The 17,866-nt window shown below is 38.8% G+C and overlaps 1 protein-coding gene across 7 annotated transcripts in view; it reads right to left on the reverse strand.

Moving 5' to 3' along the window:
• Positions 1–17,841, reverse strand: part of akap1a (A kinase (PRKA) anchor protein 1a) — a 61,306-nt gene extending 43,465 nt beyond the window's left edge. For 5 of the 7 annotated variants that reach the window (XR_004579813.2, XR_004579815.2, XR_003404550.3 and 2 more), the window contains exons 1-11: positions 16,412–17,841; positions 14,465–15,538; positions 14,161–14,267; positions 13,847–13,973; positions 13,609–13,733; positions 12,516–12,693; positions 12,092–12,242; positions 11,925–11,992; positions 11,608–11,681; positions 11,337–11,396; positions 8,527–8,665 (exon numbers count right to left, since the gene is read on the reverse strand). Coding sequence is in view for 2 of the 7 variants with exons in the window: in XM_026943787.3 (XP_026799588.3) it covers positions 10,613–10,675; positions 11,337–11,396; positions 11,608–11,681; positions 11,925–11,992; positions 12,092–12,242; positions 12,516–12,693; positions 13,609–13,733; positions 13,847–13,973; positions 14,161–14,267; positions 14,465–15,512 (2,001 nt within the window). In the remaining 5 variants the exon portion in view is untranslated. Of the gene's footprint in view, positions 1–8,526; positions 8,666–9,269; positions 10,676–11,336; positions 11,397–11,607; positions 11,682–11,924; positions 11,993–12,091; positions 12,243–12,515; positions 12,694–13,608; positions 13,734–13,846; positions 13,974–14,160; positions 14,268–14,464; positions 15,539–16,411 lie in introns of those variants that run through there. The other 2 variants (XM_026943788.3, XM_026943787.3) reach the window with 2 other exon arrangements.
• Positions 17,842–17,866: the final 25 nt, after the last annotated feature.

Raw genomic sequence — 17,866 nt, forward strand, 5'->3', positions numbered from 1 at the left:
CACATGAGTGGCAGAGAGGATGACATTTTGATCAATTAAATTCCAGTCCACGCTCAATTGGAATCATTTACACTCCGAGATCCGTGCCAAGAGTAGAATAGGGAGGGGTGGGAAGAAACTTAATTACCTGCCTGGGAAGACGTTTTCAAAAAGAAATATTGAAAGCAATTGGTTGCATGCCAGGAGGAAACACAGCTGAGCTTTGCAGCTTCCTCTGCGGCTTGCATACTGACAACAGCCTGTGCTTTCAGCACTCGGTCTGCATTCACACACGGCTCAAGACCTGGCAGACTGGGCAAAACGCTCGGGCCGACATGTAATTGTTTGCACTTTTCTTTCTTAAACTGGCCCCAGTTCAAGCATTTTAATGGAACAAAAAGCTGTGCTGTTCTGTTTCACTGTCTCTTAGAGATCATTTAAATAAACAATGTCTACAAAGGTTTTTCAAGACAACATTTTAATTTGAAGGTATAGTAAAGGTGAAACTATTTTGCTTTTTTTGTTGTTTGTTTTTTTTTTGTAATTTTTTACTAGTAGTAAATCACAGCAACTGGACTATTGCCACTCATTTGAGAGCTTTCATCAAGTAATGACAACTATGTAGGTATTAGAGACATTGAGATATTGAGTGGCCAAACAAACACCAGTGTTCAAGATCTAAGTTGCAAAGTGAAGCTCTCATTAATTTCCAGGTGTGAGTAAAGCTAGAGACGGTTTGACCGGTTTCACCTGGCTTGGATATGATGCATTGCTAAAACACACTGAATTCTTTGCACTGGATGTCAAACTGCTATTGACCACAAATATGATGGTCTGTGTTGGTATTTTGGAGTTACACTCCAAAATCAGAAAATTTACTCCTACACTTGGGCCTAAGAAAACATTCTTTAGCCTTAAAGATATTCTTAAATGGGTGAGTATTTAGAAGTGCTTCAGAGGTGTTTCATAAGCACCAAAAGCACATAAAAAGAAGAGCACTCCCAATCTTCCACATTCAGAAAGATTTATTGCCACTGACTGATGATAAAGAGCTCATAAATATGCACAAAGTTATATATTTTTTTTCCACAAATTTGATTAGTAATTAAAATATCTCAAGAAACACCACCATGACTGATTGAACTGCGATCATCTAACTGAGCTATTTGATTTCAAGGGTAAACCATCATGATGTAACAAGTGGATTGTAAATATGAATAAAAGTACATTTCAGTTATGAAGTACTTCAAGTATTAGCTAATTACCCTGTGTTCACTCACATGCTAAACAAATAGCGGACAGTATCACTGGCTTTAGCGCTTACATTTACAGGAGCACAATGGATCTGCTGGAGTGAGCAATACTCAACTTTATATATGGCTTTAAATATAATCAGTTGTTATACACCAAAATAAAAGATCATTTTCACTTGTCTGTTGGTTCTTGATTTTTTTGTTTTTGTTTTATGTTGCAATCTGTGTCTGGCATTTTTGACCATCTTTTCTGGTGCTCTTCGGTGGTGCACAAAATGGCTGAATACAAGGTTATCACATATTAACCACTATTATCTTCTGCCTAACCAGTTTCCTATCCTGCCTAGTCACACTGAACACAAATCCACTGTTTATGCTGTCCCAGATATATGCTTTGTATTTGAGTCAAATGGGGTTTGCCTTTGAACAGAGAACAATTAGACGTCGTCATTTACACAATCTAAAAATCTCAAATATATTCAGCAAAGTTAATTTAGAGAAGGGTAACTGAATATCCTTGGTGGAAGAGACTTTATATCTGTTATTTTGATATGTCACACTAATATATTCACAATATGATCATGACTTATCGCTTTGGTGATTATTATTACTACTACTATTATTATTGCATGTAGTCTACTGCTTGTGCATTTCTATTGGTTCATACTATTGTAAAGGGCAAAATGGGAAATATTTGCTCTTTGAATTTACTCCTACCCCTCACTAAAAGCTCCTCTGAGAACTTTTAACACATTTATATTCCCATCTTTTAACCAAAAATCTTTTCAGTCTGTTTTTCACAGGAAGCTTTAAACATACCGGCCTCGATTTTACCTCACTAAATTCCCAATGAACCTACAGCTGATCCAGATGTCTTTGCAGAACCTGAGCCTGGAATCAAGGCTAAGCTCTCATTGACCATTGTCCCTTCAGCCACAGCACCTTGGCACTCGAAGGGCTTATGGGATGTAAAGTCTCCATTTTTTCCATCTCAAATCCATCCCTCTCATCACCATGTTTATATCCCATCTCCTCGGCAAAGCCATCATTCTTATCACGGGGATTGCCTTCCCATTGCCTGTGAACAATCACAGGTTCTATTATTATGGAGGCAATTCTTCAAGGTATGGGTGGCTGAAACCGAGCACCCACACAAGTGCTTTTTCCACTCAATACGAAAAGAGGTTAGGTTAATAATAAGAAGCACAGGCAAGGTCACTGCTTTCAAATGACAGCAACCCCGATCTCCAATATCTCTTTTGTTAGCCCGAAAGCAGAGATAGAGAGGAAAAAATGCAGGTAGGGGAAAACGCCGTGGCTTCCCTTGAGGGCAAACGTCACAAAAGCTCCTTTCGTTTAACCCCGTGGCTTTGTAAGCTTTCGCTCAATGCCCTTTCTTTAGATTAGGTGTGGGATACTGACCTGGGGAATAAATAAGATCATTACTAGCAGTGAATCATTCCAGGAACAAAAACATAACAATAGGCAGGAAAAGATAAGAAGAATTATTGATAACTTCCCTAATACTGCTAATCAAACCAATATATTTACAGTGGGCAAGTAAGGCAATCACAGAGGCAAGTAAGGCAATGCCACTATGACACAAATGTCCGTATCTGTATATGGATTTGAAGTGGGTGTGGCCTAAACAGGTTTTTTTTTTTTCAACACTAGAGGGGAAAAAAATTAGGGCTGCTTGAAAGTCATTTTTCATTAACACAGTGTATAACAAGTGAATGTCCAGTAAGATTTTCCTTTAATAATGATGAACGATGACAAAATACATGTGCAACAAACTTACAAGTTAATGTTGTTTGAAATAATTACAGTCCTTTTGGACGCCCCAGCAGAGATATGCTGCCTGCGCACAGCACATTTAAAAAGGAAACGTTAAACTGAAACCATACTTGCACATGTGCTGCACAATGCGAGCACAGGTACGACGCCACACGAGGCCACTCAGAAATGGCACCAAGCGGCGCAAGTGTTAAAGGAGCAGTCCAGAGTAACAGCCTCTCAACTGCACTCAACTGCACACATGGGCATGTATCACACAAGGAAGAACAAGGCCATGAGAAAACCTGCTTTTGGTCTGGAGCATCACCAATACAGTTAACCAGTGGTCAAATTTGACAAATTGAAAAGGAAAAGAAAGGAAAAGGAAAGGAAAAAAAAAAAAAAAAAAAAAAGAGACCAAATACAGCATCGGCTATTTGCATCCGTATTTGTATTTGTTATCTGTTCATTCTGAATAATGCACACACATTCAGTTACATCCCTAACTTACAGGGAACGTGTTAGGTGTTTGTCTGCTGGTTGATTGTTTATGCATTCTTTTATTTTTCTCTATACCCATGTTTTATGTGATCTTAACTATTGGTCACCTGTTATATACACTATATTGACAAAAGTATGGGGACACCTGACCATATGTGGTTCTTCCCAAAACTGTTGCCACAAAGTTGGAAGCACACGTGTCCAGAATGTCTTTTTACACCTTTTTTACAGAGGCCCAAACCTGTTCCAGCATGACAATGCCCCCGTGTACAAAGCGAGCTCCTTGAAAACACGGTTTGCCAAGGTTGCAACAGAAGAACTCGAGTGTCCTGCACAGAGCCCTGACCCCAACCCCACTGAACATCTTTGGGATGACCTGGAACGGAAACTGCACCCCAGGCCTCCCCACCTGACATCAATGCCTGACCTCACTAATGCTCATGTAGCTGAATGGACAAAACCCCACAGCCATGCTCAAAAATCTAGTGGAAAGAAAATTGGAGGTTTTTATAACAGCAAATAGGGAACTAAATCTGGAATGGGATGTTCAATAAACACATCTGGGTGTGATGGTCAGATGTCTACAAAAATTTGGCCACACAGTGTATAAAATTTTCTTACTTGTTATTTATCATGATGATCTTTCTGATGCATTTTTTTTTTATTTCAGAATGGCATTGTGATTGTAGCTTTATTAAGTCTTTGCTGTCTATAATATATACAATTCCTGGAATCCCTCCAGATAACACCATCCAATTATGTACAGCATCACTCTGCATTATTCCATGCACTGAAAAAGAAAAATGAATGTGCATAATGCACAGGAACTGCTCTGCTTCACAATGCCCTCTGGTAAATATCAGTAATACATTTCAGTGTTGATGCAGTGCTGCCATTATTCAGGATCTGGTACTATTTTTTACCCCACAAATAAAATAATGCCACAGAGGATACGAGTTGTGGCTTTTAACAGCTCTTATTAGCTTCGACCATTTGCTGTAGCAGAACACCCATCACCATCCATTACTGAAAGTGAGAGAGAGAGAGAGAGAGAGATTTTCTGTTACATGAACTGTACACATGTTGAGATCAGTCAGCTTACAAAACATGCCCTTGCTGCACTCCCACAATGCATTGCAGAAGTGATGCACTGCAACATATCTACTGGTCCATCCATCCTGACCACCCAGATGCCACAGGTAATCTTGTTCCTTGTTTGTCATATTGCCAGCACAATGAGAGGCATCATCACTCTTACGCAGGCCAGACAAAGGCAGACAGTGAAGGTCGGTGGAAGGGGCAGGAAGGCACACGAGATAGTGTCAGTGCACGTCTGAAGTGAGGAATCATAGAGGGAAAAAAAGGATCCTGTTTACTCAGGAAGTCGCAGGATAAAGAGCAGGGTATGGCTGTCTGCCCCAATCAGCAAAGCGACTCGCATCCATGCTTGTTTATTGGCCTGGGGTTTTGCTTAGGGTTTATTCTTGGAGTATATTGCCTTGGAGAACCTCCAGAAATCAAAGGTCAATCCTTAACCTCTTACAACATCTACGGAGTGTATCCGAGGAACTGTAGCTTCAAACAGCTACACAAGTCCTCTATTTATCTCAAAGAGGTAACAGTTTACACTGTTTAAGTGGTTTTTTGACCGTAAATCTAAAACATTTGGCAAAGATTTTAAGGTTTGAAGGACAGTCTCGGCCACTAATTTGACATTTAAGCCTGCAGCTCCATCTACAGGAGAGAAGACATTACTAAATTTATCTTGGAATTAAAATAAAATAGGCATACTGGCAATGTGATTAACAACATGGTTTATTTTTCATTAATTATTCTTAAAAGTCCTGACCCTCAGAGTAACCTTCAGAATTATTGACACACCTAAAAAATGTTAGAATGATGCAGAGTTTTATTTTAATGTGACATTCTTTCAAATATAAGATTTATTGAGTAGTACAAAACCTGTTTCAAATAACAGCCTAGTCGACACTAACAAATCTGAAAACACCATTTTTGAGTTTTGACCAAAGTTCCTAAAAGTTTCCTGTCCATCACAAAACACAAAAACTATCGAAAACATAGAAATGTACAACTGTATGACAATTTCTTTGCATTTATTTAAAATATTTTACCCTGTCAATAATTTGGACATATTTTGTGAGACAAAATACTTATTATAGGATCATTTTTATTAACCTGATAAGAAGATATTCTAAATGTTTGGAAAATTTGAAGCATTGTGTGTTAAGACTACTGTATACAAAAACTCACAAACTTCCACTCTCATGAAAGGTGTCAATAATTCTGGACTTCACTTTAAAAGCCTAGCTCTGCTTGCATAACTGCTTGCATATCTGAAATACCAGCAACTGAGTGGGTGTGGAAATTGAAAGGACCGACATCGGTGGGAAACTGGGTCGCACACCAATCTGACAAGCCGAGTACACCCAGGAAGTGTGGCTGATCAACATGATGGAGAGAGTGCAGTGTTTAGGGAGCGTGATGACTCCACTTTGCTGTGCTGTGCAGAGCCCATAAATCAACCTCTGCCACAGAAATTAAGGCGCAGACACACTGTCCCAGAACAGACAAAACAAAAAGGCAGGACAGGGAGGAGACAACCACTCGGCTGCTCACTCACTCAGTAGACGCAGTCATACGAGATGGTAAAGATGCAGCTCTCAGCCAGAGAAGGATCAATTTTAAACAGGAAAATGAATAAAAATGAGAACCATGGGTTAAAAGAGTTACATTAAAAAGCCTTTTGAACAAAAGTTAAGCCACAGACAATCACCACCATTTGGAAATGTAAAAATTATGATCCACTTCAGAAAATAACTGGCTAGGTCTGGAAAAACCCATCAGATGTCACAGTGGGTGAATTCTAACGGCCAAAAATGATAAACTGGGTTTTGACCAAAATTTCGTTTTTCAGTGTATAGCACACTTAACTCTCTTAACACTCAGCATTAAGACACCATGAATATATTTCACCAAAATGTTTTTGTTTACTTTTTTCTTTGATTTTTTCCCCCTCATTTTCTTCCCAATTTGATCATTTACCAACAACAACTCAACAGCTAGGTCTCCCCATCGCACAACAGCTACCAACCTGGGAATGTGAGGAATAATACGTGCTCCCTTCAAGACATGTGACGCCAGCCAACTACATCTTTTCCAACTACTGCTCGTGCTGTATCACAGTGCTATCTGCCCTCTTCCGCATACATGCGCTCACAGACGCTCGTGATTGTTAAGTGTCATGCGGATTGACAGGGGAGAGAGAATCCAGAGCATGTGAACAATTTTGCAAACTTGGCTTCCGCTCATGAATGGCTGTGGCTTCACCAGTGACAGGGTAAATGTGTTTTTGGTTTTTTTTAATCTTGCCTTGGCTAACATCTTTCAAAGATCATCTAGTGTAGTGTACACACACAGTGGTAAAAACAGTCAGTCTGCCTAAAGATGCCTAAAACCTTGCTAACCAAGTATGATTTCCTCACATGGTGAACAACATGCTTTTATTCAAGTTGTTAAATAGCTACATGGCATATCAAAACAGACATAAGCCTAATCTACTGCGTTTGTAATGAAATAACTCATCAAAATGTCTGTGATGCTCTTGCACCACATTCAGAATGAAATCTTTACTTGGGATTGAGATATATGCAAAAGAGAAATATATTTCTATTCAGGAAAGTCTGAAGTTTTTAGAACTATAGTAAAAAATGTTTTCCTGCCATATTTTTATTATTGCACTGGAGGAACACACCATGGTAACATGAAATCATTTGAATCTTCAGCATAAGTACTGTGTAGAGAGACGATCACTACACAGCACTGAGACACTGAATTGCTCTAATAGGGACAGGAACACTGTTCATTCAAAGCCCTGACTCTCCGAACCCTGGAATAACAATGTTAAAAATCAGGTGGAAGGATTCTGGAGACAACAATGGGTTGATGGTGATAAGTAAGAAGTGATGAGAAAAAAACACAGCAAAATACTAAGCCTGGGTTCCCTGCTGGAATGAAGTCAAAGAAATAAATGCCAATAAATGTCTCTTGTTTTTGGGTCAATGCCTGAAAAACATCCTGTTTCTTTAGAGAGCGAAGTCTCAGCTGTGACCTGTCTGTAATTGGGACATGCACAGTAAACAGAGTAAAATGAGAAAAGCAATACTTTGCTCTGTGTGCCAAAGACTAAATATACTACACACATCCAACAATCTGTTCATACAGTGCTGTGCAGCTGATCGAGAAGCAATGGAGCAAAGAAAATGGAGCTAAGACTCAAAGAAAATTGGCTGCCTTGACAAAAAGGGGAGGAAAAAAAATAAACACACCAACTGACCAAAAAGCACCAAATCAACACAAACAAAATGTCACAGCTGCTCTCGACAAGAAAATGACTTGTCCAGTCTGTAATGACTGCAGTTCCTCAAGTGCCAAGTGCTAAAAGCGTTAAAAAGCCCAGGTCTAGTTCAACTATAAGATCATGGTGTGAAAGCCAAAGTACCTCTCAGAAAAAAAGCTGCGGAGTTTAAATCCAGTGAAAATAATGGCTTCAAGCCAAGTGTGAAGTTTATTGAACAGTAACAGGAAAAAAGTTGACCTGCTACGACAATGCAGTTTGACCTCGAACATCAGTGTTACTTATAGAGATAGCTTTATTTAACAAATGCAGTCAGCGAAGGATAAATGAACTGGCCATCTCGGAGTACTTCAAACGCACAAATCCTTTTTATAATGCTAAAGGCCAGTGTAGGAGAAATATAGCTCATACTGAGTAGGATCTTTTTTATCAGGGTATTGCGTTTAGAGTCTCTTCTTCCGAAGAAGCATCATTTTTAAAACATTGCGAAGTGTGCATGATTTGTGTTTAGGTAAAATATTTTTGAAATTAGTCTTAATCCCCGACAAAGGCAACAGAGGTTAACAACTCCCTTGGATATATAGGAGCTCTTGAAAAAGTGTGTGGGTGCACACTGAATACTGTAGAATAAAAGCGTCTTACCTGAGTCACTGCGGATCTTTTAGCGATCGAACTCGAGTCTTGATGCGTCCTTCTAAAAACCTCCGGATGTCAGTATGGGCATGGTATCCTCAAGATCACGAATCAAGGATTACGGCACACGTTCCTTTCAGATAACACTCTACAGACAAACAAATAAACAAAAAAAGACATTGTCAATAGTTACTAAGACCTAAACTACTTTAATTCTTATAAAATTCTACTAAAGTGAACTTAGCCACGGATCCAAGTTGTGTGTGTGGCATTCTGGGAAAACCCTTGTCAAAATTTGGACATTTTCTACAGTCTACTGTTTAAAAAATAAATAAATAAATAAATAAAAAATAAACAAAAGACTTCTGGTATTTTAAAATCTGATTACCCCAAAAGTCAAAAATTATAAATCTGTATACCAGTTTTTATTCATAACCTACAGATTGACAGACTTGAAGCCCCAACCATTCAGCAATCATTTCACATTTAATAACAATTTTATTTATTTTATATAAAATAATAGATTATTATAAGCCATTTTAATTTAATCATAAAAACTTTGAGTCCTTAATATTTTGGATGCCATCTTTATATTATCTCTGAGAAATATCTTAACCGGTTTTAATATTGTCCGGAGACGAGATAAATAGGCTACGTCGAGCAATCACACCACCCACTTCTACATTCGTAACCAAATTTACTTTTTTTCATAAGTGACACATTTGTGACACTTTTAATAAAACAATTCTCAAAGAATTATACATTTACCATGGGAAATTAGTTAGCAGCATCTTCGACATTAGCCTCATCACCTGAGGTAAATGTCACAGCATTTACACATCTTCTCTTCACTCGACTGATCTCTGTTCACGGCCACATCAGTAGGGAAATAAAAGCTGATTCATTCACTCACTTCTGATCCGTGGGCTAAATTTCCCATCTTTTATTAGGTCATTCAGACACTTTAAAACTTTGTCCACAAAGTGTTCTCTGATGATGTGACGACACAGAAGCCTCATGGATGTTTTGATTACAAACTAAACTGATGAGGCGTATATCTGCATTGCTACAACACATCTAAGGCTCTCCAACAGCTTGATCAAGTCTGACATTCACTGTCTGAGAACATTATATATATTTTTTTTGTTAAAGTTGAAGTGTAAATGTATATTAGTGGGAGAAAAACCCAACTTTTGTCTGTTCGCAAGATTTTAGCCAGAAGGACCCACAACGGGTTTTCCCAGACTGCCGCATATCCTCAGTACATTCCCAGCAAAATGTGTGAACCGGTATGGGATAAACAACTATTAAAGCAACCGTTTAAAGCGTAAAACCAAAAATTACAGTTTATAATTTATTACTTTTTTAAACTACAGTCAAAAACTCCATTTAAGGACACAAAAGCAGAAATGACTTTCACAAAACACCAGGTGTTACTGATGTGATTCCAACACAGCAGCACACCAAGAGGGTTTCTTTAATTTAATTTAATGGGGCGAAGATAGTAACTCCCCACACCGAGTGCCTTTCTTTAGAAAGATGTTTAGCCTAGCAGTGTGAAGCCAACAGGCTCACAATACATTCACATCCTACTTAAGATTCCCCATTTTTGAAAAGGGAAAATAAGTGCAGCAAAAGAAGACAAAAAATAGAAACCGATATTTAAAAAAAAAAAAAAAAGTGCCAGAGTAACAAAGCAGCAATAAGGAACTAGACATAATTAGTGTATACATTAAATTCAGTCAAACCCAAAAAAAATTCAGAGATGTACATACAAAGAGAAACAAATGAGCATTACAAAACTATTCAATCAGAAAAACTTCTTAAATCTTAGTTTACGTGTACAGAAATTATATGTACTGTAAAGTATACTACAATCTGACCCTAAGCCACTCCGAGTTCATGCTGATTTTTTTCCCCCCATATTTTATTTATTATAGAAGTCAAAATAGATTTTCTTTTGCAACAAAAATGTAAAACGCATGATTTTTACACAATACAAGGAGCACTGATGTGTGTGCACCAAGGCGCATGTGAGCAAAGAGAAGAGGCTAGGGGGGGGGAGAGGTGAAGCAGACGTGTACAGGCTTCACCATCAGTGGCTGTCCAACCACGAGCAAAGCCCACGCTCCACCAGCACTCCATTCACCGAAATCATCTACATCAGCACATAGGAGAGACACCATCTTCCTCGTTACCGTATACTGAGTAAGGATGCAGTGTGATGTACCCTCATGTATAAAAGTATATATATTAAAAAAAAAAAATTCTTTGAATATTTGTTAAGTTATGGGACCGCCTTCTTGGACAGCCAGAATTGCCTTTTCGTCCGTCCCTTTGGCCACACCTCACAAAATCCATCTGCAATTTTACCAGAACACTGCCTTGCCATTTGGCATTATTTAAAATTTAGATTAAATAAATGGGCATGTTTTTATAGGAACAGTGATACAGACTTTGGTTATTTGTTAGCTACATTAAGTCCTGTGCAAAACTAAACAAGAAAACTTCAAGGCATGTTTGACAGCTGCTCATTGGTTTGATTTGGGATAGTGGAATACAGTTAAAAATATGTATCCCCCCCCAGTCCATTCCTTAAATTTGAGGATACATCAGTACTGATACTGATATCAGTCTGACATCTACGCTTACTCATAAAAAACGCTCTGATAACACCTGATACCATGTGCTCCTGGCTGGTTAATACCAAGTAGGCTGCTCAATTTTATATCAGTATCAGTATCAGTGTCAGTATCGATGAGTACCAATGGTATCCATACATCTCTACAAAAAATTAAATGAATGTGATCAATACAAACCTCTTCTCCTGCATGTCGCCACATGTGCACTATGGGCAGTCCGCTCTGACTGCCAGTCACCTAAGAGCAGAAAGACACACACACACTTTCATTCTATAGAAATGATTAAGGCGCACATGTCTGCCACTTACAAACTCCTCCTGCAGCATACTGATAATGTCTGATACGGATCACAACGAGGAGTAAGTAAAAACACTCCAGCGGTGCTTTATTCTTTTAAGAAGGAGATCAAAAAAAGAAAGCAGGAATGTTGGGGATATCAGTTTCTCACCTTCATGATTAAAGGAATCCCTTGTGTTAATTCCTCAAGAGCCTCTTTGGCTTCAAACGAAAACGTCCCCTTTCCTGAGGAATCAAAGGAACGGCATTCTGAGAGTTTGTGGCTGATTTGCAAACATATCAGTTATAGAGTACACAAAATTTCTGTGCAGAATTAGAATAATCAAAATTATTTTAGAATGAGGGCCTTTGCGTTCAGGCCAAAATGTCAAGATGCTGGAAGGTAACTTCCTGTACTTAATAATTACACAATGAATAAATGATTGAGAAAGTAAGGAAAATATTTACACTTTACCCTTACTTACATACCTGGCAAAGGTGCAATGTTTTCTAACATAACTTCAGATGCTTGGAAAGGTAACGCCACAAAATCAGACCTGCAAAAATAAGCAAGACTGAGCAACATGTTTAGATCTTATCAATCCCATCACAAGCTGTAAAAACAAGCCTTAAAAAAAATGGAAGGAAAGAATAACCTGATCTGCTTCAGAGAATTGAGGTTAACAGTCACGTAGCCTCCATAGTCCACATATCTGATCTGTACAACATTGGAGTCTTTGTAATGCTGAATAACTTGCGCTCTCCACCATGCACCATCAGGAGACGGGGCCGCACATAACACGCCTGCTATGAGAAAGACAGAAGCAATATTATTCAAAAGCTCAGAATTTACATATTTGCTTGTATTTTCTGTGTGTGTGTGTGTGTGTGTGTGTGTGTGTGTGTGTGTGTGTTTGAAACAATAATATAAATGACACAGAAGATCCAAAATGCAGCAGAGGCAAAACAGGTGTGAAAAACACAAGCTGAAGGTGAGAAACCCAACAGGAAAGGGCAAGACAAATAGAGGCGTGAAGGCAGTATGTGTGTGGGTGAAGAGAGCTTGCTGGCATAGTGTACCTTCCACAGGAGTAGGCAGGCTGGGGCATCCTGAATGGCAGTAGCAGAAGAGCATCTGCTCTGTGAGACTGCGCAGGCCGTAATAGGTGGGGTGCGTGTGCTGCTGAATAAACAGGTAGTTTGCTGCCTCCACCCGTGGTACAATGACCTCCACGGTTCCGTCCTGAGGGAGCAGCAGCTAGATGCAAGCAATCGCGCGCACACACACACACACACACATGCACCTCCATGTAAGAGCACATTCACAAAGCACATTTATTTGGTATGTCTGGTTGAAGATGAAAGCTGTATTCGAAACCAGGGTTGATCCATAGTCTGTGTAAGTTACATCAAAATGAGGGGGAAAAGAAAAAAAAAAAAAAAAAAAACCTATACAGCCAATAGTACATGGACACCTGACAATCACGCCTATATGTGGACCTCTCCCAAACTGTTGCCACAAAGCTGGAAGCACACAATTGTCTTTATATGCTGTAGCATTAAGATTTCCCTTCACTGGAACTGAGGAGCCGAGTCCAAACCTGTCCCAGCATGACAATGCCCCTGTGCACAAAGTGAGCTCCTTGAAGACATGGGTTGCCAAATTAAGAGTGGAAGAACTCAAGTGTCCTGCACAGAGCCCTGACCTCAACCCCACTGAACACCTTTGGGATGAACATAAGGTGGTCTGAGGTTTGTTTTGCATCACGTGCAAAAGTATTTTACTCCCAGGGCTAGGAGTCGAATCAAAAATGAAGTTCAACCATGATTTTAGTTTGTGCTTCTATTTTCATAACGACAGTCAAAGCGATATAACACGACTTGCAGGAAGCAGAATAATAAGAAAAAGCAAAGAATCAAAAACCAAATATCACATTACTTAAATTATCATTAACAAGAACAATAAAGTGGAAAAAATTAAATTAAATGGATTCATAGCAGAACTGACCAAATCAAAAAAAAAAAAATAAATAAAATCAATCTGTGGTTTACAAGGCTATTGCCCACAAAAAGAAACCTAATGTCACACTCCCAGCATGAATCAAGGCCTTTCATTTAAAAGCAGCTGCTCCTTTATCTATTTCCACACTGTTGACGGATGGCATGTACTCACCCAGGAAGTGATGGGGAGAGAATGGACTGCAGCAGGTTGTAAACTGCTCAGGCGGTTGCTCAAATCCAAATCTTTGAACTTTTTTCTGATTAGTGCCAGAGCTTTTTCCACCTGCACCTCAGACCCTGAGCAGAACAGCCTAGAATTAGAGATGTGGTACTGCCTCCTAGTGGGCACCGGTGCCATTACAGTTTGAGAAAACGGTGGTCTTTATTGACCAGTTGAGAGGCAAACTCACCCTCAATATGACAGATCTGAAACTCGAACGTGTATGGAAGTGTAGACACGTAGATCTTCGCGCCAGAACTTTGCTTCAGGGAGGAAATATATTTCCCTTTCTTTCCAATTAATCGCCCAACGAGGTGCTGTCATAAAAAAGATAACACATAGGCACTTAAAAGCTAATCATTAAAGTACCAGAAAAAAAAAAATCTGTGTACAGTTTCAGGATGTGAGCACATGAGCACGTGAGTATGAGGAATACATCAATTTTCTAATGTCTAGATGTACTTAAGCTGAATTTATTTATAAATGCACTCATTAGACACTCACTGCTGGCACCTCTATGTTCCACAGAGTGTGGGGCAAATTCCTAGAGTGTGTGTCTCGTTTGCTGGCGACGCTGCTCTCGTCGTTCACACACTGTACACCGTCAGCACCTGGATAAGAGCATCTGATGAAGCAGCCATTTTAGGTGTCTTACCCCAAAATCTATGGCATGTTATTCCAACAAATGTATTTATTCACTTGCAAAATTCAGTGTAGTAGTGAAACTAAAAGTTTAAACAGCTCACTAGACAGGGCAAGGGAAAGAGCTGTACAACTCTAACAGAAACTGTTACATTATTGGACTAACCTTTAGAGGCATCTGCCTTTTGTCTCGAAACTTTTCCATTTTTTCGGGCTATGGCATGGTGAGTTTCAGAAGATACAGGAAGAGTGGAGGACGTTTTCTCCACAGTTTGAGACTTGCTAGAAGTTTTCTCTGCTTCTAATCCATCCTCTGAATGGCACGTGCTACAACCTGAATCCTTTCCTGCTAGGAATGTCGAAAGGGGGTCACACGGCATGTCTGGTGAAGAGACACTTTCCTCCACTGTCTTAGTAAGAACATCAAGATCTGTCTTGGTGACCGCTAAACTGTTATTCTCGTCGATTTCTTTTTGAAGTTGCTCTTGGCTTTGTGGAGTTACCCTCGGTTCGGCATGACCTTTTCTTTTTAAAATGCCACCGCCAATTGCCGTGATCTCTTCTGTAGCACCATTTATAACCTCGATGACCAGGCCATCGGCTTCACTCAGGCTTGGGACTCTTTCACTTTGCTTTTCAGACACGTTAGTGACTCCGTGTTCTTTGGGGCACACAATCCCTGTGGGCTGCTTTGTAAAAGACTCCATCTCAAATGCTTTAATGTCTGAACGACCTTTAACAGTGTCATCCTCTTCTCCCGGGTCCGTTTCTGGCTTCTCGGCCAGAAGCAGAGACGCTTGAGCTCTGGAAACCTCCCCTTCTGGTTCTGGGCGAATTCCTTTTAGAAGTCGTACAATCGGAGTGGAGGTGAGAATAGTGGCTTGTGAGGCCCCAGACAGGACAGACGAGTCATCCATGGTGCTACTAAGTTGAGAGCAGTTAGGGTCAAGATTTTGGTCACTCTCTTGTTTTTCCTGTGACTGAAAATGGCAGTGTGTTTTCACATCCCGTGCTGCCAGTGTACTTCCATCGGCAGCAGCTTCCTGTACCGCAACATTCTCCACCATACTTTGCTTCCTAGCAGCAGAGGAGACCAACAATTCTTCCTTAGCCCTCTCGCATAGGCTCCTCTTCTTCCTAAAGGTGTACCAACACCAGCCGAGCAGGGCAAGTGCTGATAGAGGCACAAGAGGCCTGAGAGGTGACTGCAGCATTTTCTAGTCACTGGCGCCACTTTAACCTGTCAGGACCACGAAGAACAGTAATAAAAGAAAATAACTGGTCAGGTGTAAGATGAAAACACAAGGAAGGGAATAACACAAGATGGTGACTCGGTCAGCACCGAATGTCCATTCTACATGCTATTAAACCGTGGAAAGTTCAATTAGCTGATCAAGATATAGGACAATAAGCCAACAGGAAATTAATGCTGACCCAGAATACTGATTCATCATTTGGCTTTTTTTTTTTTTTTTTAAATATAAACAAAAGATAGCCAAAACTATACTCGGAAACTGTGAGAAAAATATTTCTCTACCTTCTAAAAAACATTTATGTTTTGCATTGATTGTTATAAATCTATTTAAATAATTGTAAAATCAGCAAAACAAATGTTTATTGACAAATACAGAAATAATTGTACCTGTGCTTAATTTCCATTTATCCTAATAACTGACCAAATTCCCTAATACATTAGACAAAATATAATACAAAAATATAATAATAATAATAATAATAATAATAAAAAGAAATAATTTTTAAAAAAGACCCCAAAACAGCTCATGAGTCGGCTCATCTAAAAGAGCGTTCATCTTATCTAAAAGAGCCGAATCCAAGAGTCGACTCATTCGAACAAATCATAAATATGTTATATAAAAGGCTTTGAATAACAACAACAAAACCAGTTTATAATTTAATACAAGTACAATACGTCCTCTTATTTTTGTTTTTACAGGTCATTTAGCAGACTTAATTTAAATACACACTTCGCAAAACAAACAAACAAACAAACACAAACGTCACCTGCGACTACAAACACCCAGCGTTAGCATTTTAGCTTGAAACTCAAAACAACAATGTTGTACCTAAACATTTGAACTTATTTCAAACTTACCGGAACCAGCTTGAAAAACAAACATTGTTTTTGTGTGACACCCGAAGATAAAACACAATTTTAACCCGAAACGAGTAGAATTTAGCTTAAAACCCGAGCTGACAGTGAACGCTTTTTGGGCCTGGACCTGGCTGGAGCCGCACGTGCCGCTAATTACAGTCATTATTAGAACGCTCGTGCATTATTACGAATGGATTGAAGCTCCCTATAAAGGCGCACTACAAATACTACAAATTACAGGCGTCTATAACCTACATAGTGCACTATATGTTCAACACGGAGACATTTAGTATTCTGCCTGACTCTGGTAAAGAAATTATCTCAGAAAGTTGCCTGTCTTAATGGAAATTCTTTAAATGTACTATTCTCACTGCTGAATTTTCATAAATGTTATATGTAGAAATTTAACACTTACCATAAAACCAAATCATGTTTGGGGTCTAAATTCATATTTACAGTTGAGTTTTGAGACTTAATATGGCCAACAAGTAGTGTTAAGACACACCAAATCATTTCATATTCTAAACACAAACAGATTACTATGTGATTTGTGACAGTGTGTAACACTATGCATGAAATTGAACAATAATACATCACAGTGGACTATCTTTCTTTTTGAATTTAATTTTCCCCTAAAATGTCCTTTAAGCCATTTCACACTGTTGTGCATGCATCCTGTTGAGCCAAACTGCTCATTTCAAACAGAAATGCAATCAAAAACCATGGTACAGGTATAAAATGCACACACACCGATGAAAAAATTTCCTGAGTATAGATGCACTATGCACATTCAGTCTTCAGGACTGGCTTCAAAGATGTTACATTCACTATTCACTGCTTGTTCACTATTATGCAAAATTCATATTAAATTACATCATATAAAAGAATATTAAGTTCTCTGTCTCAGGACAGAGAACTCACTGTTTTATGATTTTTTTATTTTTTTTTTTAACTGACAATACAGCTTCACAGATGTTCCACAACATTAGATGTAACTACAAATGGATAAAAGGTATGACGAGCTGCTCTTTAATAAATAACAATTGTAATCCTCGACAAATTGCTGTTGCATAACAGGATGTGCTGTTATTGGAAAATAATCACCCCAGCCTGTAGCTGATAATTTTCCTATAACAGCATGCTTTGTATAAAGACCCAAAATATAACATGTTCATGGTTCTGTGACAGTATTGGCCAGTGATTGGCTGTATTAAGCATTTTTTTTTTTTAATAAAAAATGTGTTTCTTTGTAACACACTCACATTTAAAAAGCAGATTCTTCACAATAGTTAGTTATTGACAATAAAGTATCCTTTGTTTGTGTGCATCTTGGTGGAAAATGAAATCTTGTTGGATTATTGGCACTGATGACATTTTAGGCATCAACATCAAACCAAAAAACACAATACCTAATATCCTGTAAATAAGGTAATACAATTTATTATATTTTGGGCC

This window comes from Pangasianodon hypophthalmus, chromosome 17 (genome assembly GCF_027358585.1).
Source record: "Pangasianodon hypophthalmus isolate fPanHyp1 chromosome 17, fPanHyp1.pri, whole genome shotgun sequence".
NCBI classification, from domain to species: domain Eukaryota; kingdom Metazoa; phylum Chordata; class Actinopteri; order Siluriformes; family Pangasiidae; genus Pangasianodon; species Pangasianodon hypophthalmus.